The sequence below is a fragment of the Larus michahellis genome, chromosome 16 (genome assembly GCF_964199755.1).
Source record: "Larus michahellis chromosome 16, bLarMic1.1, whole genome shotgun sequence".
NCBI lineage: Eukaryota > Metazoa > Chordata > Aves > Charadriiformes > Laridae > Larus > Larus michahellis.
The window spans coordinates 2198781-2225246 of NC_133911.1; the positions used below are offsets into that span (position 1 = coordinate 2198781).

Genomic DNA, 26466 nt, shown 5'->3' on the forward strand with positions numbered 1-26466 from the left:
TCCCGTTTGTAAAAGAGAAAATAACGTTTGGTGACAGCCCGGCTCTGCCTCGCGCTGCGGCGGGAGGCTGGAAGGTTGGGAAGTGCTCTGATGTTAGGACGAAGGGAGCCACCCAGGCTGGAAGAAAAAGGGCTCAATTACTGATTTAGCAGGACCTAACCCAAGCCCGGACCGGCGCGTATGAGGGGCGATAAGACGTTACATCTGTACCGAGTCCTTAAAGCAAAGCAGCGGTGTCTTTAATTGCCTGGAAAATTATCAGAGGCGAACAAGCAGCTCGGACGGGATTTAAGATCCCCCCCCCCTCACCTTCATTTGCGTTTAATATTTCTTCTCCTTCTCTTTCCAGAAATACCCGATTGTCTGGCAGGGCCTTTTGGCTCTAAAAAACGACACGGCCGCTGTTCAGCTCCACTTCGTCTCCGGTAATAACGTCTTGGCGCACCGATCCCTGCCGGCGCCGGAGGGGGGGCCGCCGCTGAGGATCGCTCAGCGCATGCGACTGGAGGCGTCGCAGCTGGAAGGCGTCGCGCGGAGAATGATGGTGAGGGGTCGGGATGGGGCGAGGACGCGTGTTTGGGGTGAGCTCCTGTCTGTGTGCTGGAAGTTGGGCTGTTCTCACACAAAAAAACACAACCCCGCCGATTCTCGCAGAAACCTCAGCTCCCGTTGGCTTGTGTCACCGTATTTTGGGATTCTGGGAATGGCTGTGCGATTCCTTCCTCCCAAAGAGCGTGAAATGCGGATTGCACGTGGTGAGCGACTCTGCATTCGTAGGAAAGGGAATGGCGGAGTTGGGAAATCTTTGAAGTCACCCAGCCCTCGGGCCCGGAACAAATCCCTGCTGGCTCTGACACGTCGGAGTAAGGCGGGAAGTGGAATTCAGGCAGCCGTGGAAATCAGTAGTTTTCAGTCCTTTTCACCATCTGGGCTGGCCGAGCTTTCAGCACCTCTTTTGTAGGGAGTTCAAAGGGAGGATTTTCCGCCGCGGATAACGGATGTATGTCAGGAACGAGCCCGTTCCCAGCAAACGTTGGACTTAATTACTGTGTTTTCTCTCCAGGTGGAGAGCGATTACTGCCTGCTGCTGGCCTTGCCGTGCGGCCGAGACCAGGAAGACGTAGTGAATCAGACGGAGTCGCTGAAGGCTGCGTTCATCAGCTACCTGCAGGCTAAGCAAGCTGCAGGAATCATCAACGTTCCCAACCCCGGCTCTAATCAGGTACCGCCGGGCAAAACCCCGCAACTTAAATCGGTAGATACTGGACCCTCCAGCCTTCCGCTTTGGCTTAACATTGGAGTTGAGCTGCCTGTTTTTATTATTAAAACAAAATCCCCCCCATTTCCCGCGCTGGCTTCTTACATCGCCCATCAAAACGCACCGATGTAATTGATAGAATCGGTGAAGATGAACCGCGAGGCCAAAAAAACAACCCCAAACGTATGCTCAGTTTGTTCACAGCCCCGCGTCTTTGGCTGAAAACAAACCAAACCCATTTTCCAGCTCTTTTTCTGCGTTGGAAGTAGATTCCTCATTTCTTCCTCATCTCGTATCCTGAGTTTTCCGGGACACCTGGTGGTTCCTCGCTCTTGGCCACTAGGAAGGCAAAACCATTGGGGTTCGGTGATGAGGGGCGTTTATTCCGCTGTGTTGCTGCATCGCATCAAATTTAAACTGTTCCCTGGGTCTGAACAGCCCGGAACGAGCGGTCGGTGCTCGGAGACGTGGCTGAAATGATAATTAATGGGAATTTTTCTGCCTTTCCCAATAAAACCAGCGGCTTTTACATCCCCGGGGAGGAAAAACTCCTCACTTTGGGAACCGCGCCTGAGGCTGCTGGGCACCGTCTCCGTTCCTATACAAGCGCCGGTTCACGAGCCTTTAAGCGCCCAAAAAAATCATCCGAATGTCCCATTTTAAAACATTTTTGGCCAGCCCTCGCCCAGGTTTCTCTCTCACCCGCGGTTCTTTCCTCTGGTGGTTTCTCGCTCTTGGCCGCTATAGAGACAAAACCATCGGGGTTTGGTGATGTGGGACGTTTATTTCGCTGCATTGGATCAAATTTAAGCTGTTCCCTGGGTGTAAACTGCCCAGAACGAGCGGTCGGTGCTCGGAGCGGCCGCTGAAATGATAATTAATTGGGAAAGGCAGAAAAATTCCCATAAAAGCGGCTTTTACATCGCCGGTGCGCAAAAACTCCCCGCCTTGGGACCCGCACCTGAGGCCGCTGGGCACCGTCTCCCTTCTTATACAAGCGCCGGTTTATGAGCACCCAAAAAATCATCCGAATTACCTTTTTTAAAACATTTTCGGCCAGCGCTGCCCTGTGGTGCTTTTCCTCTGGTGGTTTCTGGCTCTTGGCCGCTGTAACGACAAAACCATCGGGGTTTGGGGATGTGGGGCGTTTATTCCAGCCGCGTTACAAATGCGGGTTTACGAGCCTTTTAACACCCAAAAAATCATCCAAATGACTGTTTTTTAAGACATTTTTGCCCCCCCCGCCCTCTGGTTTCCCTCTCACCCGCGCTGCCTTTCTCCCTCGCAGCCTGCCTACGTTCTGCAGATCTTCCCACCCTGCGAATTTTCGGAAAGCCACCTGTCCCGCCTGGCCCCGGACCTCCTCGCCAGCATCTCCAACATCTCTCCTCACCTGATGATCGTCATCGCCTCGGTATGAGCTGTTTAACCGCTTAACTGAACTCGAATTTTTTTTTTTTTTTTTTTTTTTTTTTAAATTTTGAAATTTTTTTTTTCCAAGGCCCTGCAGCAAAGCAAAAAAAAAAAAAAAAAAAAAAAAAAAAGAGAGAGAGAGAGAGAGAGAGCCCACAAAAACCACACACACAAAAAAAAAAAAAAATTAAAAAAAATAAATAAAAAGAGAGAAAGTCCTGAAAAAAGAAAATGCTGCCAGAGTACCAGCCTCCTGCCCTCACCGGCCTCGATCAAACTGTCGCTGGGGAGCGGATCCGCTCCCTCGGATGTTTACATATTGCTTTAGCTTACGGACAACTGATGCACTCGGCGGGCGGACCGGGCTGGGGTTCCTGTGCCTCCTTTTTTGGGGAAAAGAGGAAAAAAAAAAAAAAAAAAAAAAAAAAAGGAAGAAGAAGAAGAAAAAAGAAAAAAAAAAAAAAAAAAGGAGGGCTTATTTTTTTTAACAAAAAAAAAAGGAGAAAAAAAGAAAAAAGAACCTGAACTGCCTTTGCACTAAATTAGTGACTCGGACCTTTGCACAGTTGGGGACACGCTGTGACGTTCTGGATGTCTTGACACACATTTAACCCGCGCCGTGGACTTTAAAACGCAGGACCTGGGGACTTCTGCTGAGATTTGTGGGTCAAGGATCATTTCACACATTATTATTTTTTTTTAAAATTTTATTTTATTGGTTGGGGTTGGTTTTTTTTCCCTTTTATTTTTTTTTTTTGTTTTTTTTTTTTTAAAAAATTTTTTTTTTTTTTCTGGATGTGAACCTTCCTCTCCTCCGCTCGCCCCCCCCTCCCCCCCCCGCTGCAGCCGTCTTCTCTTCATCTGGGATGTACAGTTTACACTGAAAAAAAAAGAAAAAAAAAAATATTAAAAAAACAACAACAACAAAAAAAAACAAAACAAAAAAGAAAAAAAAAAAAACAAAACAAAACAAAAGGGAGAGCTATTTTCCTTCCCGGTGGGATATGCAGAACTCAGTGGGTGTGTGTATATATAAATATATATATAATATATATAAATATATATAATACTGACTTTAAAAAAAAAAAAAAAAAGACAAAAAATCAAATCCCCACAACATACATTTTTTTTTAATCTGTGCCAAAAAATGTGTTTTCAGAGAAAATCTTATTTTCATACTCAGACTTTGTATTGTCACTCATTTGTAAGTGCGCTTCATTTAAACATGCCCCCCCCGTCCCCCCCCCGTCCCCCGAGCTGTGGAAGTGTTATACACTTGTACAAAAGACTTTCTCCCCCCCCGCCCCCCCTTCGCCTTCCCTTAACACTTATTAATTTATGGAACTGTTTTTTTTTTTTTGTTTGTTTTTTCTCAGCGCAGTTTTGTTTTGTGTGTCCATTGGATTACAAACTTTATTAAAAAATACAAAACACCTCGGCGCCCGCATCTCCTCCCTCGGCCGCGCGGGATTCGGGGGGGGGGCGGGGGGGTGGAGCGGATGGAGGGCGGGGGGCTCTTGTTTTAAAAAAAAAAAAAAAAAAAAAAGAAGAAAAAAACCCCCCAAACCCATCATTTTAGGGGAGCGAACTCAGATCTCTTCCTTTTCCTTTGTGTGTTGTAAATATTGGTTGAAAACCAAAGCGGCGATTCCCCCCCCCCCCCCCCCCCGCCCCCCCCCTTTTAATTTCAACACTCACCGACTACCTGCAAAAAAAAAAAAAAAAAAACCAAAAAAAAAAAAATCCCCAAGTTTTGATACGCGTCGTCCTTTGAAAAGCAAGAGCCGAAATTCCCCCTTCCCCCCCCCCCCCGCCCCCCCCCCAACTTTGCCGCCCTGGGAGCGGCGTTGCCCAAACCCTCCCTTCGCCCCCAGCGGCCGTGCAGGCGGGTTAAAATCAAGAAGATACGGTAAAAAAGGAGATTTAAGAGACAATTTGGGGGGTTTGCAGCCCGCCAGTGGGGGGGGTGTTAAAGACGGGGAGACACCCCCCCCCCACCCACACCCCCCCCTTGGCAGCAGAGGAGAGCCCGTTTTGGGTTAAAAAGGCAAAAAGGTGCTGCCGGCGCCCCAGGATGAAGGTGCTGGGGCGGGGGGGGGGGGGGGGGGCGAGTCCAGCTCTGTGTGGCCCCTCCCGGGGATTAGGACACCCCCCCCCCCCCCCCCCCCCCCCCCCCCCCCCACGGTGCCCCGGGGGTGGTCAGGGGGATGGAGGGACAGACGGACACGGGGACAGGTGTGAAATCGCTGGTTTTCGGAGTGGGGCCTTTGGGGCAAAGAGTCGAATTTTGGGGGTTGGAGCAGGTTGGGGGGGGGGGGGGAGGGGGGGGGGGAGGGGGCCTGAGCAGGCGCCTGTCCCTGTGCCCGTCTGTCCGTGTGTCCGTCTGTCCGTGCATCCGTCCCTACGCCATCCGTCTGTCCCCGTCCCCTTTCCCCCCACCCCAGGGGCACGAGGGGGACTGTGGCTGCAGCTCCGGACGGACACACGGACACTGGCTGTCCAGGCAGAAAGAGGGACGGTGGCAGGTGTGGCCGGACACACGGACGGATGGCTGGCTGCATGGATGGACGGACAGCCCTATGGACACACGGACGGGGGGTGGAGGGGGGGGGAGAACATCCAGCTGGACACCGGGACGGGCCCACGTCCAGCCAGAGACGCGGCCCGTTGCCCGGCCAGCTGGACGCTCCCCTCCTCCCCTCCCCCCGGCACAAATGAGCTAAAACCGGACTTTTTTGCCCCAAAGTCCCTGCTCTGAAAACCAGCAATTTCACACACCCCCCACCAAGGGCAGGATCAGGCCCTTTACACCTCCCCCAAAGCGTCCGTCTGTCCGTCCATGCCCTGGCTGTGTGTCTGTGGCCAGGATCTGGACTGGACCAGCCCCAACCCGGGATGTTGCGGGGGGGGCAGGGGATGGAATGGGCCAAGGGCCCGATCCTGCCGGGGGGGGGGGGGGGGGTGTGGTGTGGTGAAATTCCTGGTTTTCGCCTTTGGGGCAAAAAGTCCTTTTTTTTTTTTTTCCTTGCATTAATCCCAGGGAGGGGGTGGAGGAGGGGAGCGGCTGGTGGGATGTACAAGTGTCCGGCTGGACCTGGACCTGTCCGTGTGTCCGACTGGATCTGCCGCTGTCCCTGTGTCCAGCTGTGGATCCGACCATCCGTCCGTCTGTCCGTCCAGCTGGATCCGTCCCCATCTGTGGCGCTGTGCCCCTGCAGGGCAGCCCTGAATTCCGCCCCCCAGCCCCCAGGGATGGGGACGGGGCTGGGGACAGACAGACAGACAGGTGCCCGGACAGACGCACGGACAGTTGCAGGTAGAGCCGGACACACGGACAGGGGGACGGTTGGACAGCCCTAAGGATACACGGCTGGGGAGACGGACGCACGGACAGCAGGTCCAGGCAGACACACGGAAGGTGTCACGGCCACGGGGGTGGGGAGGGTGTTTAGCTGGACGGACAGACGTGGTCATGCTCTCGGACACACGGCCAGTAGCACCCACAGCCGGACACACGGACACCCGTACATCCAACCGGCCAGATGCCCACCCAGCTGGACGCTCTCCTCCTTCACCCCTGGCATAAATGCCCTAAAAATGCCTCCAAAAACCAGCGCATGGACAGACGGACACACGGATGCCGGGGGCGGGGGGGGGTGACGGGGGGAGGTGTGTGGGGGGGTGGGTGGTGTTCAGGCCTTGTCCTGACTTCAGTGCCCCCAGGCCTCCCCCCCACAGGGCTGGGTGGGGGGTGTGTGTGTGGGGGGGGTTTGTGTGCCCCTTGTCCTGCCCCAGGGCACCCCGAGAAGAGCCTGGATCGGGCCCTTTCCCCCCATAGAGCCCCCCCCCAGGGTCCCTGAGCCTGGAGGCCCCCCCTCCATCACATGTTCCCCCCTCCATGTTGGGGGACGTGCAGCCCCCTCAGCCCCCAGCACTGAGGGGGACGAGGGATGGGGATGGAGCCAGTGCTGACCCCCCCCCTCCCCCCCCAGCACCCGGGTTGGGGGGGGGCCACAGGGACAGACACCCAACCCCTGACCCCAGGAGCCCCCAGACCCCCCCCCCGCCCTTGACAGCAGTGGGGACACCCCACAGTGGTGACAGCTGAGCCCCCAGATCCCTGGGTGGGGGGGGGGCAGAACCAGGCTGCGTACATGCCCTCCCCCCCCCCTCCCCAGCCTTGATCCTAGGGGCCCAGCAGAACGTTTTTGTCCTTTTTTAAACCCAAACTGGGCTCTCCTCCGCCTCCAGCCCCACTCACCCTCGGTCCAGGGGGAGCTGGGGGGGGGGGAAGGGAATGTCTCCCCTCTCTTCAACCCAAAAGCCCCAGTGACAAATCCTAAACCGCCACCTTTTTTTTTAACCTTTATCATCTCCATTATCCCCCTTTTCAATCACTTGTGCCCTCATTAGCGATTAAACGAGTATTTCAGTAACTGCCCCCCCCCGAGGGGCTCCGCGGCTGGGGACCCCCTCCTCCCCCCACCGCATGATCTGGGGATGGGGCGGGGGGGGGCCCCCCAAAGTGCCATCAGCATCACCCCCCCCAGCAGCAGCCGTTAGAAAATATTGCAATTTATTCCATCTCTCTGCTTCCAGAAATACACTTTTTACACCGTTTCCAAGCAGCTGTCTTTTAAATAAAGGCGAGGGGGAGTCACTCGGGGGGGGGTTGACCCTCCCCGGCTGTGGGGGCGGGGGCCAGGGGGGCGGCGGGGGTCTCGGGGGGGCCGTCGCGGGTTCGGAAGAGCAGTTCTCCGGCGGGAATGACCTGCTCCGTTTGCCAAGCGGCGGCGGTTCCGTATTGCTGGTAAAAGTCCGTGTCGGCCTGGAACATGACGAGGGCCTGGGCCGTGTGGATGCGGACGTGCTGCGCCAGGCTGGTGGCATCCAGGAATTTTTCCCCGCAGGAATCGCAGGCGTAGAGGATCTGGGTGTTGGGATCTGCAAGGAAAAAGTGGCGGGGGGGGGGGGGGGAGGGATGATGGGGTGGGGGGCGGCGGCGGGGCAGGAAATCGCAGATCCCCCCCCCGCCTTTCCCCGTCCCCTTCTCACCTGCTTCTTGCACTTGCTTCACCGCTTTGGTGATCTCGGCTTTAAGTGCTTCGGTCTCGTCCGCCGTCACCGCGGCCGCGACGGGGACCACTGCGGGGGGCGGGGGGGGCGGGAAGAGGAGGGAGAGCCGATGGTGAGGGGTGGGGGGTGTGTGGCAAGGAGACAGGGGGGAAGATCCCGGCCGGAGCAGGACGCTGGATTTTGCCCGTCAACGGTGTTTGTTTAGGAAGGGGCTCCAGTCACGCTGTGACAGCTCCCAGGTCATGGCAGAGGGTGCTGCCCCCCGTGGATAAACCTCTGAGCTCCTTTGGGACACCTCAGGGACCCCCACGGATAAACCTCCCTTTTGGGACACCTCGGGGACCCCCACGCCGCCCCCCACGGATAAACCTCCCTTTTGGGACACCTCGGGGACCCCCACGCCGCCCCCCACGGATAAACCTCCCTTTTGGGACACCTCGGGGACCCCCAGGCCGCCCCCCACGGATAAACCTCCCTTTTGGGACACCTCGGGGACCCCCAGGCCGCGCCCCCCCGGATAAACCTCCCTTTGGGGACAGTTATGGGACCCCCAAGCCGCCCCCCACGGATAAACCTCCCTTTTGGGACACCTCGGGGACCCCCAGGCCGCCCCCCACGGATAAACCTCCCTTTTTTTAGGAGGGCTGCCGGGGTCCCCCCCCCCAGCTCACCCGTGAGCTGGGTGACAGCGGTGGCAGCCAGGGCCTCGGTGGCCAGCGTCACCATGTCATCGGAAGCCACGGTGACGATGTTGACCTCGTCGCCTTCCTCCGGCTCGAGGATTTTGATGCCCGCCTTGCCTTGGTGCACCGTCTTGACGTGGGAACGCAGGTTGTCCACCCGGTTGAAGCCGCGGCCGCATTTGTCGCAGAGGAACGGCTTCTCCCCTGGAAGTCGGGGCAGGGGAGGGAGGGAGATGAGAAATTTTGGGGGAGGGCATGGGGGTGGTTGAAAAGTTGGGGGGGGTGTGCTGTCCCGGTACCCACCGGTGTGGATAATGATGTGTTTGGAGAGGTCGCCCACGTTGACGAAGGCTTTGTTGCAGACGGTGCATTTGTGGGGGCGGATGTTATCGTGGTGGCGGATGTGGTTGGCCAGTTGGCTCGACTGCACGAACCTGGGCGGGAAGAGGGGGACAAGAGTTGTCCACCGCCATCGCCTGTCCCCAACGAGATGACGTTCTGGCACCTCCACCCACCCTCCACAGGCCGGGGGCCGTTCCGGCCCCCGGCCGTGGAGGGTGGGTGGAGGTGCCCCCTAAAATTTAGGGGGGGGGTCGGACCCACACCTTTTGCCGCAGCGTTCGCAGACGTAGGGTTTCTCCCCCGTGTGCTGGCGCACGTGGGCGATGAGGGAGCTCGCTTGGGTGAAGGCTTTCCCGCAGATCAAGCACTGGCACGGCTTCTCTCCTGGAGGGGGGGGAGACAGCCGAAGGGATCAACAACTTGGAAACGGGGAAGCAGGAGGGTCCCGTCCCCCCCCCCCCACAATCCCTTTGGGGAAAAGGTGGGTGTGTGTGTGGGGGGGGGTGTGGCAGAGCCGTCTCCCTACCGGTGTGGATGCGGACGTGTCGCTGCAGCGCTCCCGGGTCGGCGAATTGACGCTGGCAGTGGACGCAGACGTAGGGTTTCTCCCCGCTGTGGATTCGGAGGTGGCGTTTCAGGTTGCCTGAGAGCAGACGAGGGTCAGACATGGCGGGGGTGGGGGGGGCGGAACGACACAAGGGACGCTGGCACCCTCCTTCCCGGCACCCCCGGTAGCTCCCTCGGGAAAGCCCGTTGTTATTTACGGAGCAGGGACCACGCTGCGCTGATCCCTGGAGCCAAGGATCAGGCAATAACGTGGCAGCAGGCACAGCCGGAACAAGAATCCAATTCTTGAGGGGATGAGGAGACGCCGTGGGGCTCATCCGGACCCCTCCGGCTCTGCGGGGGTTTGGGGAGATGGGGAGAGATGTCTCCATCCCCAAAACCTGGATCAAAGGCTCTTCCGGGCCGTGATCCCATGGGAGACACCATCCCAGCCCCAGGGAGGGGGAGAAATTGATGCGCCACAACCGCGGCACCCCAGCGGAAGGTTTAAAACCCGCCGTTGCCCAGGATGAAACCCATCCTCCTGCTCCGATATCCCCCACTGAGCCGTCCCCGTGTCCCCCCGCCCCCCGAAGCCAGCCAAACCCCCGTCGCTCAGCCCTCACCACCTACCAACCCCGGGCTACCTGAAGTGGTGAACTGTTTGCCGCACTCCCGACACTTCAGGGGCCCGTCCGCGATGTGAATCTTCAAGTGAGCCTTCAAGTTCCCCACCTGGGGACAGACAGAGGGATGCCGAGAGCGCCCCCCCCCGCACACATCACCCCCCCGTCTCCCTCCAGAAGGACCCGAACCGCCGTGGGTCCGGGTTTTTCCCCCCCCCCCAACTCACCTGGTTGAATTTCTTGTCGCAGTGGGGACACTTGTGCTCCTTGTCGGTGTCGTGGGTCTCCAGGTGCCGCATTTTAGAGGTGGGATCGGAGAAGGAGCGCCCGCAGTAGTCGCACTGGTACGGTTTCTCCCCGCTGTGGACCAGCTGGTGCCGTTTGAGGTTGCCGGAGGTGGTGAAGAGCTTGCCGCAGTCGTCGCAGCGGTATTTGGCCTCCCCCGTGTGCCGTTTCTTGTGGAGGTTCAGCAGGCTGATGAGGCGGTAGCTCTTCCCGCACTCCTCGCAGCCGTAGGGCTTCAGCGGGCTGTGGAGGAGACGGGGCTGTCACGCCGGGGGGAGGAAAAACCAGTGTGCCGAGCTCTCACCGCCCCGATCCGAGCTCCACCACCCCATCTAGACCCGTCCGGATCCCACAGGATGTCTTGAATCAACGCAAAAGGGAAGGACAGGGGCAGAAAGATAAACCTCCTCCCAAACTACCCCACCACGCTGATGGATTTCACGAGGATTTGCTCTTTTGCAGCAAAAAGCCACGTTTTTTTTAGCGCTGCCGGCATCTTTCCGCACCCGGCACCGTCCAAACAAGCTGCTGGGAGTCTCAGTGCGAGAGGCAGAGCGGCGCTGGCTGCCGTACCGGCCTCTTGCTCAAACCTTTACGCCCTCACCAGCCGCCGGCATCGTCACAAGCCTTTCTCCACCCAGCTCGCCCCGGTGGCACCTCCGGGTCCCCGGCGTTGCCGTACCTGTGTGTCTTCTCATGGGCTTTGCACGCAGCCGGGTCAGAGAAGGCTTTGTTACACTCCCTGCAGGAGAAGGGTTTCTCGCCTGTGTGAATACGGATGTGCCGCTTGAAGTTCCCGGTGTGGGTGAACTCCTTCCCGCAGTCCTAGGGATGGAAAGAGAGAGAGACGCAGGCACAGCCGGTGACACCCGGTGTCCCCAGGGGCCCGGAGACCTCGCTCGGGGCCGCGGACGGCCTCACCTCGCACTTGTGTGTGACGGAGCCATAAGCTTTCGACTCGGTCCTGTCGCTGTAAGTACCCGAACGCAACAGACGGGTTTCACCCGAGTTCTCCTGCCCGGAGTCGGTGCTTCCCGATTCGTTATCTTCAGCGTTTTCTCCGTTTTCTAACCGGGGCTGCTCTTCCTCAGGGATTTTAGCCTCCTCTTCATCCTCTGCCGTCATCTCCCCCTCTTCCTCCTTCCCTTCCAGCTCCATTTCTGCAGGCAGTTAGAAAACAGGGACGCTAGAGATCGGGAGCAGCATCAGAGACACAAAACTCACCCGTATTTCCTAACTCTAAGCCCAGGTTTAAGGCAATAGGGATCAGAGCTGCCCTACTGCACTCGGGGAAATCCTGGTATTCCATCGCACAACACAGGTGCTGAGACCTCTGCCTGGACTCAGTTTGGATTTGCAGGTTATTAGCCCTAAAATCCAAAAGCTTGTGCAGACAGAGCAGCGCTTCCCACGGAAAACTGCTCCCGTGGGCTCCGCAACTCGCAAAACCTCACACTAACAAAATTAATTGCACGGAAAAGAAGGGTTCAGTCCTTGCGTAGCCGAAGGGCATGGGCAGAAACGAAGTCCCCGCCACCGCCCTCGCTCATGAACCCACCTCCCGTTTCAGCGCCCGGAGAGATGCTGTCCTTCGCCGCGGGGCTGCCGCTGCCGACCACGCTCTCCGCTGGCTGCGGGTGGCCGCGAATTTCGGCGGCGGGGCCCTCATGGACAGCAGCGTCTCCTCCTACAAACAACAGAGTGTCTCGGGCACGCTGGAGGAGACATCAGGCTCCGTGCAGCAGAGCCCAGCAGCAGGACAGGGTGTGTTGGGGGGGGCGACGGTGGGATTTTGGGTGTCATCCGCCGGTGGCTCACCTGCTTGGCCACCCAGCTGCTCCGCCTGTGCCTCGGGCTGTGCTGCTGCGGCCACGGGTGTCTCTTCCTTCCCCTCCGGGTCAGGAGGGGCTGGTTTTATTTTGTCGAGATCACCCAGAGCTTCTGCAGTCGACCTCTTGTCCTCGAGAGTCGCCTTGTCAGCCCCTGCGAGGGATAAGGCAAAGCGCTCCAGCTTTTGCTGCCTGATGGCTGCTAGAAGGATTCCCAAATCCCATAAAGATTCAAGGACGCATCAGTTCTTCAACTGCTGGTGCCACAGAAGGGGATCAAACCCCATCCAGACGCCCTCGCGCACCAGGAGATGTAGCCAGGGCGTGGATTTGTGTGGTGGCCGCTCTGTGGGGCAATTTCCAGCCTCCCTGGATGAGGGAAAGCGAGGAGGCTACATACCGATCTCGGCAGGAGGCCGCTGGCTCTCGGCGGGGCTTTCTGCCGGCACGGCGAGGGACTTGAGAGCGTTGCAAGCGCTGACAATCTCCTGCATCTGGAGGAAACCCGCCACAGCCAGCACATCTTCCACGTTGTCGGGGTTTAGGGTCAGCTTAGCCGTGTACATGAACTCCAAAACCTGGCCCAGGCCTGCAAGGGAGGCAACGCAAGCAGAAATAAGCTCTCGCCCCTCAGCCACGCAATTCTGACAAGCCCGACGTGCATGAAATAACAGGCTGAAGAGCCTCCCTCAAACCCTGGGCACCAAACTGCTCCGTTTAAGCAGCTGGGAGGGATATCAGACAACCCTCTGCCTACCTGCCGCATTGCTGATGTCGAGGTGCACCACGTCCTTCTGGTCGACGAAAAGCATCCTGAAATACTCGCTGCACGCCGCCAGCACGGCTTTGTGGGCCTTGAAGTCGATGCCGTCCACCACGAAGGTGCAGTCGCAGAGCAAACCCAGCTGCCGCTGCTGGTTCAGCTGTTCCAGGACTTGCTTGCTGTGCTGGGGGAAATCCATGGCTGCGGGGAGAAAAAAAAACAAAACCCGGGAGGGAGGGTGAGACGGGTGCCGAAACCCCAACGCCACATCAGAAAGGGCCACGAAACAGGACAGATCACAAAGTCATGGATTAACCACAACCCAAACACCCTGTTAGTTAAAAAACGTGGCTCAAAAAGGACTAATTTCAGCTCCTCACTACAGCTGTCAGCCTCCCCCACCAAATACAACCCCAAAACTCCTCCTGTAACACACACAACGCTGACACGGGGCTGCAGAGAGAACTGATTGAACAGTCCATATTTTTTTTTTTGCCATCCTAGCAGCATTTAAAACACATCTATTGCTCTTCATCCGGCCCAACCCGCAAGTAGGAACCCTCCTGCCTCTGCCAATGTGTCCCTTTGGGGAGCAGGCGGTGCCACTGCTCCTACCGCAGGCGCAGCGCGGAAAGCGTTCATCAAAATCTTCAAGCTCCTGCTCATTTGAGGCGCTCGCATCATGATGCCGAGGGATTTTAATTTTTTTATTGTGTGTCCAGAGGGAGTTCTCCCTGCTCAAAGCATGACTTTGGCTGAGGAAGGCTGGCAAAATCCTGGAAACGCCGCGAAAGCCAATTTTTCAACAAAGTCCCTGTCGGCAAGCTTGATCTGCTGCCACGTGTCGGGTTTTCTCCCGGGCTGCACCCACAGAGCGCAGGGTAGAGAATGAAGGGTTTGCACTTGGCTTAGTTTTCCGAAAATTATTCCTCCACGGGCTGAAGGGATCTTTTCATCCATGAGCAAGGGACGAGGAGAAAGCAAACGGGGACAATCCATGGTTATTTGGGTCAACCTGCCAGGCCGGGAAGCCCCTAAAGCTCTGCCTGCTGGCAGAGGCAAAGTTATGCCCAGGGAAAGTCTTGGTTTTGATGCTAAGTCGGCGCTTGACGTCTCTCCGCAGGTTTCCAGCCCATAGCAGTCACTTTTCCATTTCACCAGCTCTTAAAAAGAGGATGGGGAGTCTCAGGTCGGGGAAAGGCAACGGGTTTGGATGCACAAAACCAGGCAGCCGTGAGTACGTCCCTTCCCCTGGATCCATTCGAGCACGCACAAGCGCGCAGCAGGCACGCACGGCGGGCAGAGGGAGCCTCCTCCTGTCTGCTGCGGGTGCTAGCAACGCGCCCGCTGAAAGATCTTCTGCCCAAGGATCGATCTGGCTTCCGAAACCGTTCCCGACACCTCCAACAGCACCAGATCATGTACCGAGAGAGAACATTTCACTCCCAAAAGCAGCTATTTGTCTTCGCAATTAACTCACCGCCACGACTTTCCCCAGCTCTTCAAAACATGGGGTACTTTTTAACCAAACACCCACAGCCTGTCCCAAAATACATCCCTTGAGAGCCAGAAAAATCAGTATTTGTATCAAAATCTGTCTCAGCCCCCACATACGTGTGACCCTTGCAAAGGAAACTCCGGAAAAAAAGGGGAGGATTTTCCCAGCAGGACAAGCAATGCTGCCTTCCGTGCTTGGAAAGCCCTGCGCAGCACGACCTGAGAAATCACGACTGTTTGATGCACTAAAAGGCTATTTTTGGTAATTTGTAGGAGGCACTTTGCATCTGAATTATGATTTTTATCACTCCCTGATTGGACTCGCCTCAGCTTCGCACCCGAGCTTTGCGAGGGAAGCAAAATCCCAAGAAATCCAACTCCTCCTGAAAAACTTCATCTTTTCTGCGGTTTCCTCCATAACGTCACTTTACAGCTTGGTTGGAGCACGTGAGCGCAGCGGGGCAGAGGTTGGGACGAGCTGCGCATCACTCTCACACCCAAACCCAGTGCCCAACCTCCCCCCAACAGCTGAGATCATCTTTGCACACTAAAATCCCTGACTTAAAGCTGTAAAAATCCCAAATATCTGGACCAAAAAACCCATGGTGTACCCAAAACGCCACCCTGGTTCCTTGCCACCGCTTTGGCAGGGCCAGTTTGCGGCTCCAGTGCCAACATCTGTCTCTTTCCTCGACTGCAAATAGGGATGGATCTGGGAGGGCAAATCCAAATCAGGCACTGCTGGTCCCCCCCGACCGCTAAATTAATTATCCCCCATTAATTAGTGCAAACCCATCACTGTCGCCTGTTTAAGGTAGTGGCACTGTCTGAGGACATGTGTCAGAGCTCCTCATCTGAAAAACAAAGATAAGCCAGGATGGGTGCCCGATCTCACCCCTGCGCTGCAAGGATCGGAGATATCCGGAGGACCGAGGCTGCAGGCGAGACGGTTGCGGCTCTCCTCCAGAGTTTTCCCCCTTCCCAGTGCTAAAGTCAGTCTCTACGCGGCCATCCTGGGAGAAACAGGACGCAAAGCTCCGTTTTAAAACCCAAATCTTGAGTGTCGAAGGCACCAAGGTCCAACGCCACCGACCCAGGACCCACCACACCCCGATTTCACCTTGTCGGAGGCATGCGAGCACCGTTCCCCCTCCTGACCTCTCACGGCTGTCGAGTCTCTCATTACCCGATTAATCACAGAAAAGCTTTGTTATGAGAACACCCACACCCGCCGCACGCACTCGCAGAGATAAATGCGGTCCCAGGGAGCTTCCCACATGAGCTCTGTTAAGCTCTCTTGGCCTTATTAATGACATTAACCTCTCCCCATACCTGCCATCTGAGCATCTACCTATTAAAAAACCCCCAAAGTTTACGTAAATTGGAAAAAAATAGTGATTTAAATGTTGCCTTTCAATGCTGCCACCATTCAGCCATTCATTCTTATGCTGAGAAGATAAAAAGGAAGAGAGGGTTTACTTTCTGCCTACCGTCATCTCCCTTCTCGTGTGTCAGCAGCCCTAATCCTTTCAGTCTCTGCGAAGAGGAGCCTGTCCTCATTTCCAGTAACTGATTCTGCAACATTTTCAGTTAAAAAAATAAAGTTAAGAGCTGATCTGACCGGAGCATTCAAGGTACAGATGTGCTAATAATACAAATTATGAAATAGGGAAAGGCTCTGGAATTTGTGGTCAGCAGCGAAACCCAAAGGCGAGCTCGTATTCAGCTGCAAGGAGGGGGAAAAAATAATCACATGCGATGAGAGGCAGGAAAAAAACGTGGTGAAAAGGAACTAAAAGGAGAAAGACACGAGGAGAGAGATAAGCAGAGAGACTCTGCCCCCTCACCCAGCAAACAGATGCTCCGCAGACCCCTCAGTTATTTAGTTTTTGGGCCCACGGATACACTTGTGCAGCTCCCGAGGTGGCTGCGCAGGCAAGGCTGCCCGCAGGTAACTGGAGCCCTGGGCTGCAGCAGGCAGGGAGCCAGCGGGGTGGCCGAGGCATCGCCAGACCTCGAGCTCTGCCACGAAAACCGCCCGTTTCCAGCACCCGGATGATGAACTATGAAACCTTTGTCTTGTTGCAAAGATCCTGTCTTTGTGACACTGCCCAACCTCTGAAATTTCAGCCTAAGCTTCTAATGCAGAAACACAATCAAGGAAATACAGCTTGTCCACGACCGTGCCCAGAAAGCGGCGTTGCAGAGGGCACGTACAGCCAGTACGGGCTGTCATCGTGCCAAAAAAGAAAAAGACGCCAGAAGATGAGAAAACCCCTTTTTCCCTTGAGTTGCTGCACGATGCTTTGAAGTTTTCTCCATTCTTCCACTGGCGACGTCCTTGATGCGCAGGTAGACGGCTCGCACAGCGCCAGGGGACTCGTCTGGCGCGCTGTCGGGTGTTAGGGCTGCGTCCCCCACAGAGGCCTTAGCGTGACCTGAGGGGATGGCGGCTGCCCCACACGCGGGGGGACGCGGCTTCGCTCCCGACCTCACCCTGAATCACCCCACGGCTCGCTGGGGGGACACATGTCTGGAAGGACGCCAGCAAGCACCGCTATCCCTCCATCCCCCTCACCACAGCCGCCCTGGGCCTGGCAGCGGCCTGGGGGGGGTGTCAAACGGGGTGAGGGGGCAAATCCGGGGGGGAAGAGCTGCCACAGCCCCCCCGGGGTGCTAAGGGGATGGGGGGACCCCCATGCAGCCTCCCCTCAAAAAAAACACCGGGGGTGGCACACCGGGGTGGCCCCAAAACCGGCTCCTTTTTGGGGGGGACCCCCCGAGCAGCGAGCTGGGCCGCAGCCCCCTTCCCCTCCCAGCCCCCGTATCCCGCGGGGCCCCGTCCCAGGCCCTCCAGCCCGCTCCCCGGGGTGCCCGCGGCCCTCCCCGGTCCCCCTCGCCGCTACCTGCCATGCCGGGCCCGGCGGAGGCCTCACATCGCCGCCCGCGGCGCCGGCCGTGACACCCTCCAGACAAAGGGCGCCGCCATCTTGGCGCCGGGCGGAAGCGGCGTCGCCCTTCCCCCGCCCACCGGCGCCGCCGCCGCCGCGCACGCGCGGCCGGGTGAGGGGCGGGGCGGGGTCGCGTGGCACCGCCTTCGCCTCAGGAGCGCCGCCATGACAGTGGCGGGAGGGCGGGCGGAGGGGAGGGGAGTTGGCAGGGGCCGGTCCGCCCCGCCCCGCCCCGGGCTGGCCCTGCGGCACCGCGAGGGGCAAATGGCCCCGTTCCGCCGCGCTGTGTGCCCCTGAGGGCTTCCGTTCTCCCCCCAGGGTTGCCCACGCCCCTAGGCCGAGGTGTTGGGGAGCCGCCATGATGGTGTCCTGGCGTCTCCACAGGGAGCAGGCCCAGCGTGGCGGCCCCGGGAGGTCAGCGTAAGCCCAAAGTTATGCGATGCCTGGGAAAACCCCTTCAGGCGGGTGTGCGGAGCCAAGGTGGCATGAGGAGCCCTGCGTGGCTTTGAAGGCAGCCATTTACTGGCGTGTATTGCAAGGTACCAGTGAGTTTGGGCAGGTACAGGCAGCCCCAAAAGCATAATATTCCTATTCCTATCAACCTGTTTCCGCCTAAGGCTGGATTTCCCAGCCTGCCTGCTTAAAATGGGCCCATAGCGGGGCCAAGCTGCTGCAGGGTCGGTTCGGTGATGGGGCTCTGAGCCATCCCTCGGCCCCGCTCCCTGGCTCGCAAATCTCCCCCGTGCAGAACCAGCCAGCTTTGGGGAGAAAAAGGGGAGGGGGGGGGGTTGTTCTTTCTCCTTTTGCTGGGCTTCACGGATGAGGGCCACCACTAGATGGCAATCTGTCACCGCGGCGGGTGGCTGCCTGAGTGCTGGGGTGCCCTGGGCACCCAGGGGTGGCATTTCGGGGCAGGGCAGACACGGCCCATCACAGAGGATCAACGACAGGGCATCACCCCTGCTCCTCACCCCCATGGCTCCAATTTCCTAACCTGTGCTGGGGGGTTTTGTGGCCATTAAGAGCTTTTTAAATAACTTTTATACATTTTTCCTCGCAGCATCCTGCGGTAGGGAGTCCCCCAAGTCACTGGCGATGCCGTTAGGCAAACCACCTGAGGAGATGGTGGAAGAGCCGAGTGTGTTTGTGTGCGCCCCGATGCTGCAGGTGTGTTAATGCAAGTCACAAATCATCAGGGGACAAGCAGGGACAAGCTGACCTCAGAGCTTGAGCAGCAACACGAGCCAGGCGGCGTGTGGTAGCTATAAACAGCCTCTTGCCCCGACTGGGTGCCTCGCTGTTGTTTGTACACACAGGGAGATGGAGACGGGCCCTCGTGGGGGGGATTTTGGGGAGTGTTTGGCTCCCAGAAAGAAGCCCCTGGGTTTGGCAGCTAAACTGGGACCATCATCCTGGCTCATGCCACTGCCCGGGGCTTCCCCAAGGGTGATGGGTGCTGGTGGGCGAGGGGAGGAGGAGGATTTGGTGACCTTCCAGGTGGGCCAGCAGCCGAACAGCTGAGGGAATGGCTCAGAAATAGAGCGGCGGGGAAGAAATGAGTCACCCCGGGCTGGAAATAAACGGGTCTGTGGGCACCGGAGGGGAGCCAGGGCGGCTCCTTGCCTGTGTTTTTGTCGGGAAGGAGGAATCACTCACAGTACCCCTTACTGAGACACCCCTCGGGGCTGAACCCACAGCCCTTCTGGGGGAAAAGCATCAAGAAAACATTAAAAAACGGAGGAGGCAGCAGTCAGGCATTCTCAATAATTTATCACAAGCTGTATATACAGAGACAAGCTCTGGGGAAGGGAACCTCGCTCCTTACTCCCGGTGGGGCTCTTGGCATGCCGGATCTTCCCCATCAACCCTCTGGAGTTGGGACTCCCCTCTGGAATTTCTCTGGTGGGTGACGGGATGTGTCTCTCCACGCCAGCCCCCAGCATGGGTCTGACCCTGAGGGGGAGCATTCCCGTCCCCTACCCCACGTCCCACCTCCTTCCCAAATCACCCAAATAATTAATGAGGAAGGGGGGAAAAGGGACTCCCCTGACCCGTCAGATCTTGATCTCAGTCCGGAAGGTTTGCTGGACGTGGTCGGCGTGCTTGGCGGGCTGTCGCTGAGCCCGGATGGTCAACGTGCCATCGTCCCCCAGCGAGGACGATACCGATGTGGGGTCCACATCTTCAGGCAGCTGGCATTTGTGGGTGAAGGTATTCATGACGGTGCCGTCTGCAGCCAGCTGGGAAAAAAATGGGTGGAAAAGGGCGATTTTAGGGTGCAGGCGGGATGAGGGCTTGTTGTTCCCTGCCCTTGGGTGAGGCTGGCAGTCACGCCTTGTGTGTGGTGTTAATATTTATCTCCCCGAGGGGACAGGTGGGATGTGGGTGGCATTGGCGGGGGGACAAAGGTGCTTTTTTTTCAGTTCCCACCTGCTGGGAGAGGGGTGATTATAGACCATGAGTTTGTTCAGTCTCATGAGCTTCGCTCCTGTGAAATAAGGGGTGAAAAGATGAGGAAATGGTGAACTAAACCTCACTGGGGTTATGGCTGGGGCCGTTAGGAAGTCGGGTGGAAGTTGGGGGGTTCCCTGGTTGAGGATTTTGGGGGTAAGCAGGGAAGGGAGGGAGCACCCACCTTCTCGGCATGCACCTCGATCTGGTTGTTGGAAGTGGTGACGATGATGTCCTCGGGGGCGAAGTCACAGACGTCCACCGTGAACTGATAGGTGTTGCCCAAGGTCTTCACTGTGCCGGTGTTGCCGGGCCGAGCTGCCGGAGAGAGGAGGGGTGTTACAGCCACGGTTCGGTGGGGGGGCCCCCCCCTAAACACTTCTCCCACCACTCCGACTCGCCCAAACCCTCCGGGACAGGCATGTGCCGGCACAAGGGAAGAGGAGGCATCCCAGCCCTAAAAATGGGGTGAACCCCCCCCAAAAAAACTCACCTGGGAACCCCAAAGTCTCACCCCGGGGGCGGACGAAGCTCCCAAAAAGCTCCATGGTGTCGGCAGGCGATGCCGACCGGTGAAAGCTGCGCTCCAATCGGAAAGCAGACGAGGATTTCCCGTTCATCCACTGCTTCGCCCCTCACCTTCGACCCCCAGCTCCCGCCGGGGAGGAAGAGCAAAGCCCCCTTCCTCGTCCTCCTCCCTGCCAAGGCGAAGCAGGGCCTGTTATTTCGGGGGGGGTGGCTTGACGTGCTTTTTAAAGCCTCGTTAAGGCTCCCGGCCGCCTGCCAGACCTCTCGTAAAACGGGCTAAATTTAGGTCTTGCGCCGGAGACGGTGGAAATTTTTCCCCTCTCTGTCCCCCCCCCCCAGTGCCATGGAATGCGATGCCGGCGTTCCTGCCTATTATTAAGGAATAATAATGAGAATTAATTAAATTAGTTATTAAATACTCCTCGCCCTGGGTTGTATTTGAGGATTGGAAGCTTGGAGGTAGTGGAGGGGGCGGGGGGGAACCCGGCTCGCTCCAGCCCGAGCGGGTCCGTCAGCTTCGTCAAGGTCGTTTTTAATGAGCTCGTTTGCAAACTCAGTCCAGCGACGGAGGTTGAGGCAGGAGGACCGGTGAGGGGGTGCCGAATAAAGGGGGGGGTCCTGTCCCCCAAAACATCCCTGGGATGGAGCGCCCCGTCCCCGGGGGGCTGCAGGAGGAGGAGAGGGTACTGGTGTCGGAAAAGAGCTGGAGACCTTGCCCCAAAGCCCGGAAGAAGCTCCGAGGTGAGACCCCCACCCAAGGCCGGGGGGGAAACCTTGGGGGTGTGGGGGTATTTTTTAGGAGGGTCATCACCCCGTTGCTCCCCCCCCTCCCCGCAGGGTGCCTGGAGTGGGTGAAGCAGCAGCTTTTCCGTGTCGGGGAGGATTGGTATTTCCTCTTCATCCTGGGGGTCCTCATGGCCACCATCAGCTTCATGATGGACCTCCTTGTCTCCAGGCTCTTCGAGGGTAAACGAGGGGCTCCCCTGGGGTCCTTCACCTGGTGTTTGGGTGTTCACCAAGGATGGGGGGGGTGTCCTTTGGGGGCGGGGGGGGGGCATCTCCCTTCCCAGTGCTTCTTCTCCAGCCCACCGGTGGCTTTACCAAGAGGTTGGTGACATCTTGGTGCTCAAATACCTCTCGTGGACCATGTACCCCATGGCGCTGGCAGCCTTCTCCACCGGCTTCTCCCAGAGCATCACCCCACACTCGGGAGGTGAGCTGGCTGCACCCCAACATTCCCAGCTCCCCAAAACTCGCCCCCCAGTAGTGAGGGGACCCCTAAAATTTGGATCCACCACCCCACCCCTTCCAGGTTCCGGCATCCCGGAGCTGAAGACCATCCTGACGGGCGTGGTGCTGGAGGATTACCTGGCCATCCAAAACTTCGGAGCCAAGGTGGTGGGGTTGACCTGCACCCTGATGTGTGGCAGCACCGTTTTCCTCGGCAAAGTGGTGAGGGATCTCCCCCCACCCCGCCCCAGGTTCCCAGCATTGCCACTGGTTTCGGTTGGTGCCGCGGTGGCGGGGACACTCAGCGCTGTGTCCCCCCCCCTCGGCACCCAGGGTCCCTTCGTCCACCTCTCCGCCATGGCCGCGGCATATCTGGGGAAGATGCGGACCTCGGTCATTAGGGAGTACGAGGTGGGGGTGCTTCCCCCCCAGAATTAAGAGGGGGGTCATTGCCCCCCCCCCAGATTAGGGGGGGATTTCATTTTACTCCCCCCCCCCAAAAAAAAATTGAGGTTATGGCTAAACCCCCTCCTCACAGAACAAGTTCAAGCAGAACGAGATGCTGGTGGCAGCGCAAGCCGTCGGGGTGGCCACGGTTTTTGGGGCGCCCATCAGCGGTGAGGATCCCCCCCCCCCATCCCACCCTGGGGACCCCCAAAGCCCTCCCTAACCCTTTCCCCGCCTCCCATTTTCCCAGGGGTGCTTTTCAGCATCGAGGTGATGTCCTCCCACTTCGCCGTGCGGGATTACTGGCGGGGCTTTTTCGCTGCCACCTGCGGCGCCTTCATGTTTCGCCTCCTCGCCGTCTTCAATAGCGAGCAAGGCAAGACAGGGTGGGCCGGATGCTGACCCCCCCTTTTCTGCTTCCCCCACCGGGCATAGCATTTCTGGGGTGCCCGCTCCCAAAATCACACATCCGTTACTCTATCCCCTCCAACCAGAAACCATCGCTGCTGTTTTTAAGAGCGACCTCAAGATTGATTTCCCCTTTGACCTCTTGGAGACCTTCTTTTTTGTGATTTTGGGGTAAGGAGGGCCCTGCCCGTGCCCCTGCCTGCGCCCCTGCCTGTACCCTGCCTGTGCCCTGCCTGTACCCTGCCTGTACCCTCCCTCTCCTCCACAGGGCCATCTGTGGGCTCGTGGCCTGCGCCTACCTCTTCTGCCAGCGCTGGCTGCTGGCGGCCGTCAAGGAGAACCGGCTCACGGCCAAGCTGCTGGCTACCGAGTCCGTACTGGCTGTCTGTCTGTCTGTCTGTCTCCACCCTGCCTGTCCGTGCATCTCCCCCATGCGCCCTGTGTGTCCGTGCATCCGCGCCATGCAGCCTGCGCGTCCATGCAGCCTGCACGTCTACCGTGCGCGTATATGTGTGCCCCCCCCTCCATGCACCCTGCGCACCCTGCACCTCCACCCCACGCACGCTGGGTGTCTGTGTGTCCACCCTATGCATCCACCCTATGGACCCTGTGTGTCCGTGCGTCCATCCCATGCGCCCTGCACCTCCACCCCGTGCACGCTGGGTGTCTGCGTGTCCGCCCCCTGCATCCACCCCCTGCATCCTGCGTGTCTCTGCATCCACTCCGTGCACCCTGAGTGTCCGTGCGTCCGCCCCACGCTCCCTCTGTGTCCAACCCATGCACCTTGGTTGTCCGTGTGTCCGCCCCATGCACCCTGTGTGTCCATGTGTCCACCCCCCTGCACCCTGTGTATCCTTATGTCCCCTCCCAGGCATCCTTGTGTCCACCCCCTACCCCGTGCCCACCCACCCTGTGCACCTTGGGTGTCCATAGGTCCCCCCCCACGTACCCTCTTCATCCATGGGCCCCCCCCTTGCACCCTGCCCGCCCACCCCATCCGTCCATCTGTCCCCACGCCTCCCAGCCCCACCTCTCCCCCCTCCAGCAAGCCCGTCTACACGGTGCTGGTGGTGCTGCTCCTCGCCTCCATCACCTTCCCGCCCGGGCTGGGGCAGCTGATGGCCTCCAGGGTGAGTGGGGGGGACATGGGGCTCCCCAGGGCACTCCGACACGTCCCAGCGGGTGCTCAGGATGTCCGTCTGTCCTTCCAGCTCACCATGAAGGAGTATCTCACCTCCCTCTTCGACAACCGCACTTGGGGCGAGCTGGTCCCCAACGCCTCCTTGATGGCCGACCCCCCCGGCGTGGACCGTCGGGAGCTCTGGCAGGAGTGGTGCCACCCCTCCGCCACAGTCTTCGGCACCTTGGCCTTCTTCCTGCTGATGAAGGTAGCCATGCCCCCCGCCTCCAGTCCCTATGTGCCCCCCCTGCCCCCGAGGTGGTGTCCCCGTGGGGATGACCCCCCAATTCTCGGCTGGGCTCTGCCCCCCCCCTAGTTCTGGATGCTGATCCTGGCCACCACCTTGCCCCTGCCCGCTGGCTACTTCATGCCCATCTTCATCTACGGTGAGTCTGGGCGTCTGCTGGCTTGGACTGGGGGGGACAGCCAGCCCTGGGGGGGACAGGGGGTACATCCAGCCCTTGGAGGTGGGGGTATTCAGCCCTGGCGGGGGGGACAAGGGTTGCATCCAGCACTGGGGGAGGGGGGATTGAGCCCTGGGGAAGGTTGCATCCAGTCTGGAGGGGTACAGGGGTTACATCCAGTCCCGGGGGGGGGGTAATTCCAGTCTAGGGTGGGGGTACAGGGGTTGTATCCAGTCCCAGAGGGTGTACATCCAGTCTGGGCGGGGGGGGGTGGTACAGGGGTTGTATCCCATCCTGGGGGGTGTACATCCAGTCTGGGGGCAGAGTACAGGGTTTGTATCCAGTCTGGGGCGGGGGTACATCCAGTCTGGGGGGGGTACGGGGGTTGTATCAAGCCCTGTGGGTCAGGGGGGTTGCATCCATCCCAGGGCAGGCTGCAGGATGGTGGTCACCTCCAGCTGCACCATTTGGAGGGGGGGGGGCGTTTGTCTCCCCACCTTTTCCCCCCTGTCATTTTAGGAGCCGCCATCGGGCGCTTAGTGGGGGAGACGGTGGCCCTGCTCTTCCCCCGGGGCCTCTGGTCGGAGGGGGACCTGCGCCCTATCATCCCTGGGGGCTACGCCCTGGCCGGTGAGTCGGTGGGGAGGGGGGGACACCCGTGAGTGGGGGACACCCACCACCCATGCACTGACATCCCCCCTCCCGGTTCTCCACGGCAGGCGCGGCTGCCTTTTCGGGCTCGGTGACCCACGCCATCTCCACGGCTTTACTGGTGTGCGAGGTCACTGGTCACCTGGGCCACGTCCTCCCCGTCGTCCTGGCCGTGCTGGTGGCCAACGCCATCACCCAGAAGCATCAACCATCCTTCTACGATGGCACCATCATCGTCAAGAAGCTGCCCTACCTGCCCCCCATCCGCAGCCGGCACATGGCGTAAGCCCCCCCCTGCCTGAAAACCTCATATTTTGGGGTGATTTGTTGCAAAATGATGGAAATTTGGGGATTTTATGGATCACCAGCTCCTACCAAGTGATGGTGGAGGAGTTCATGGAGCGCCGGGTGGTGACCTTGGCCAAGGGTGATGGCTTCGAGGAGGTGCTGATGGCCTTGGATGCCTCCGCTGATGCTGAATACCCCGTGGTGGAGAGCACAGGTGGGATGTGGGATATGGGGAGGGGGGGTCACCACAACCAGAGGGGGACATCACCAGGCTTGTCCCCGTCCCCCAGGGTCACCCACGCTGGTGGGCACCATCAGCAGGGCCCAGCTGGTCACCTTCCTCCAGAGCCACAAGCATCCCCAGGCACCCCCTGGGGAGAAGGTAAATGCGGGGGGGTTGCGCACCCCACTGCACCCAAAAAAGCTGTTTTTCCACCCAGAAATTAACATGGCATCTTCCCCAAGCTGGCTACCATGGGGACGCTTGGGGACAGCTGCGCCATTGAGCCCATCATGCTCCAGCTCTCGCCATGGACCTCCCTGCACCAGGTTTGGGGGGGACACACACATCCTGATGGGGCTGGGAGCACCAACCCCCCCTTCCTCCCCGATTCTGTGTCACCGCGAGGGGACATGGGGCAGGGGTGGCTTTGTCTCCACGTGTCCCTGTTGTCACCTCCCCAAGGCCCATCACCTCTTCGAGCTGCTGAAGCTGCAGCGCATCTTCGTCACCCGCGTCGGGGAGCTGGTGGGAGCCGTCAGCCGGGTGGAGGTGAGGGGCGGGGGGGGGGAGACGGGGGGGCAAGGTGGGGGAAAAGGAGGGGACAAGGGGGCAACAAGGCGGGGAGGGTGACAAGGAGGGGACGGGACCCCAACCCACTTCCTCTGTCCCCTTGCAGCTGCGGAGAGCGATCGAGGAGCTCGCCAACCCCAAGTAACGACTTTTGGGGACCCCAAGGGACCCCTCCCCGGGGACGTCACCCATGGAAAGAGCTGGGGGGGGGGGTGTCCCCCCCCGGGGGAACCCAGGCATCTGGCTGGGGGTGGCGGTTCTCTGGCAGAGTGTGCTCCTGCATTAAATCCATCGATGATTGATGATTCACTCTTCCTCCTCCTCCTCCTCCTCCTCTTCCAGCCCCATGGGGTTAATTTTTGGGGGGGGGTGTCACACCCCACCCCCCCCATACCCCACAACAGCTCTCAAAACCACCCAAATCACCCCAAAACTGCGCCCAGCCCTGGGACACGCACCGAAGTGCCCCAGTCTCTGCGACACCCCCCGCCGTGACCCCTCCTATCCTTATCCGCACATATTTATCCTTAATTAGCGCAACTAATAAGGGCGGTGGGTGCTTTGTAACCCCAAGATTCTGGGGAAAATGGGGTGCTGAACCTCCCCCCCCCCCCCCCCAGGTCTTTGGTGCCACCCCCAAACTGGGGTGCAGTGTTTTTGGGGGAGAGCGGAGGGTGTGGCAGGTGCTAACGAAGACGTAATTAAGCCCGCCGGGGTAATTATGCTCAGCAGAGCAGGTTGGGCGAGGCGGGCATGCCCGGGCCCAGCCGGAGGAGAGGTGAAGCGGGGTCAGCGCCAGGGAGACACCCCAAAACTG

General features: G+C 58.8%; 4 protein-coding genes across 20 annotated transcripts in view; 2 read left to right on the forward strand and 2 right to left on the reverse strand.

Moving 5' to 3' along the window:
* Nucleotides 1-4111, forward strand: part of SPEN (spen family transcriptional repressor) — a 69016-nt gene extending 64905 nt beyond the window's left edge. For all 12 annotated transcript variants that reach the window (XM_074560519.1, XM_074560516.1, XM_074560517.1 and 9 more), the window contains 3 exons: nt 350-544; nt 1064-1222; nt 2547-4111. In XM_074560519.1, coding sequence (XP_074416620.1) covers nt 350-544; nt 1064-1222; nt 2547-2678 — 486 coding nt within the window. In that variant the 3' untranslated portion in view covers nt 2679-4111. The remainder of the gene's footprint in view (nt 1-349; nt 545-1063; nt 1223-2546) is intronic.
* A 3114-nt stretch (nt 4112-7225) lies between these two features.
* Nucleotides 7226-17367, reverse strand: ZBTB17 (zinc finger and BTB domain containing 17). Of its 3 annotated transcripts, XM_074560576.1 has the most exons (17): nt 17225-17367; nt 15809-15893; nt 15214-15331; nt 12816-13022; nt 12459-12647; nt 12048-12212; nt 11788-11916; nt 11151-11389; nt 10912-11054; nt 10172-10472; nt 9966-10053; nt 9299-9415; nt 9036-9156; nt 8734-8864; nt 8419-8634; nt 7727-7816; nt 7226-7615 (listed from the first exon to the last, which is right to left on the reverse strand). In XM_074560576.1, exons 2-17 carry the CDS (start codon nt 15812-15814, stop codon nt 7329-7331), a joined length of 2547 nt encoding a protein of 848 aa, XP_074416677.1. In that variant the 5' UTR covers nt 15815-15893; nt 17225-17367; the 3' UTR covers nt 7226-7328. The 3 variants fall into 3 exon arrangements, with proteins under 3 accessions (XP_074416677.1, XP_074416679.1, XP_074416680.1); XM_074560578.1 differs by lacking the exons at nt 15214-15331; nt 15809-15893 and having other exon boundaries at nt 17225-17361; XM_074560579.1 differs by lacking the exons at nt 15214-15331; nt 15809-15893; nt 17225-17367 and adding an exon at nt 13437-15173.
* Nucleotides 17368-17666: 299 nt separating this feature from the next.
* LOC141732054 (chloride channel protein ClC-Kb-like) lies at nt 17667-25964 on the forward strand. 4 transcript variants are annotated; one of them, XM_074560355.1, is made up of 21 exons: nt 17667-17808; nt 18330-18436; nt 20806-20989; nt 21086-21214; nt 21333-21461; nt 21561-21700; nt 21812-21889; nt 22017-22095; nt 22176-22301; nt 22420-22504; nt 22602-22703; nt 23379-23463; nt 23545-23721; nt 23830-23899; nt 24437-24547; nt 24637-24850; nt 24937-25070; nt 25147-25238; nt 25322-25405; nt 25542-25628; nt 25756-25964. In XM_074560355.1, the coding sequence occupies exons 3-21, from the start codon at nt 20890-20892 to the stop codon at nt 25792-25794; spliced, it is 2061 nt and encodes a 686-aa protein (XP_074416456.1). In that variant the 5' UTR covers nt 17667-17808; nt 18330-18436; nt 20806-20889; the 3' UTR covers nt 25795-25964. The 4 variants fall into 4 exon arrangements, with proteins under 4 accessions (XP_074416456.1, XP_074416454.1, XP_074416457.1 ...); XM_074560353.1 differs by lacking the exons at nt 17667-17808; nt 18330-18436 and adding an exon at nt 20566-20707; XM_074560356.1 differs by lacking the exons at nt 17667-17808; nt 18330-18436 and adding an exon at nt 20566-20707 and having other exon boundaries at nt 21417-21461.
* HSPB7 (heat shock protein family B (small) member 7) lies at nt 19020-20791 on the reverse strand. The gene is made up of 3 exons (XM_074560358.1): nt 20214-20791; nt 19905-20038; nt 19020-19509 (listed from the first exon to the last, which is right to left on the reverse strand). Exons 1-3 carry the CDS (start codon nt 20338-20340, stop codon nt 19324-19326), a joined length of 447 nt encoding a protein of 148 aa, XP_074416459.1. The 5' UTR covers nt 20341-20791; the 3' UTR covers nt 19020-19323.
* Nucleotides 25965-26466: the final 502 nt, after the last annotated feature.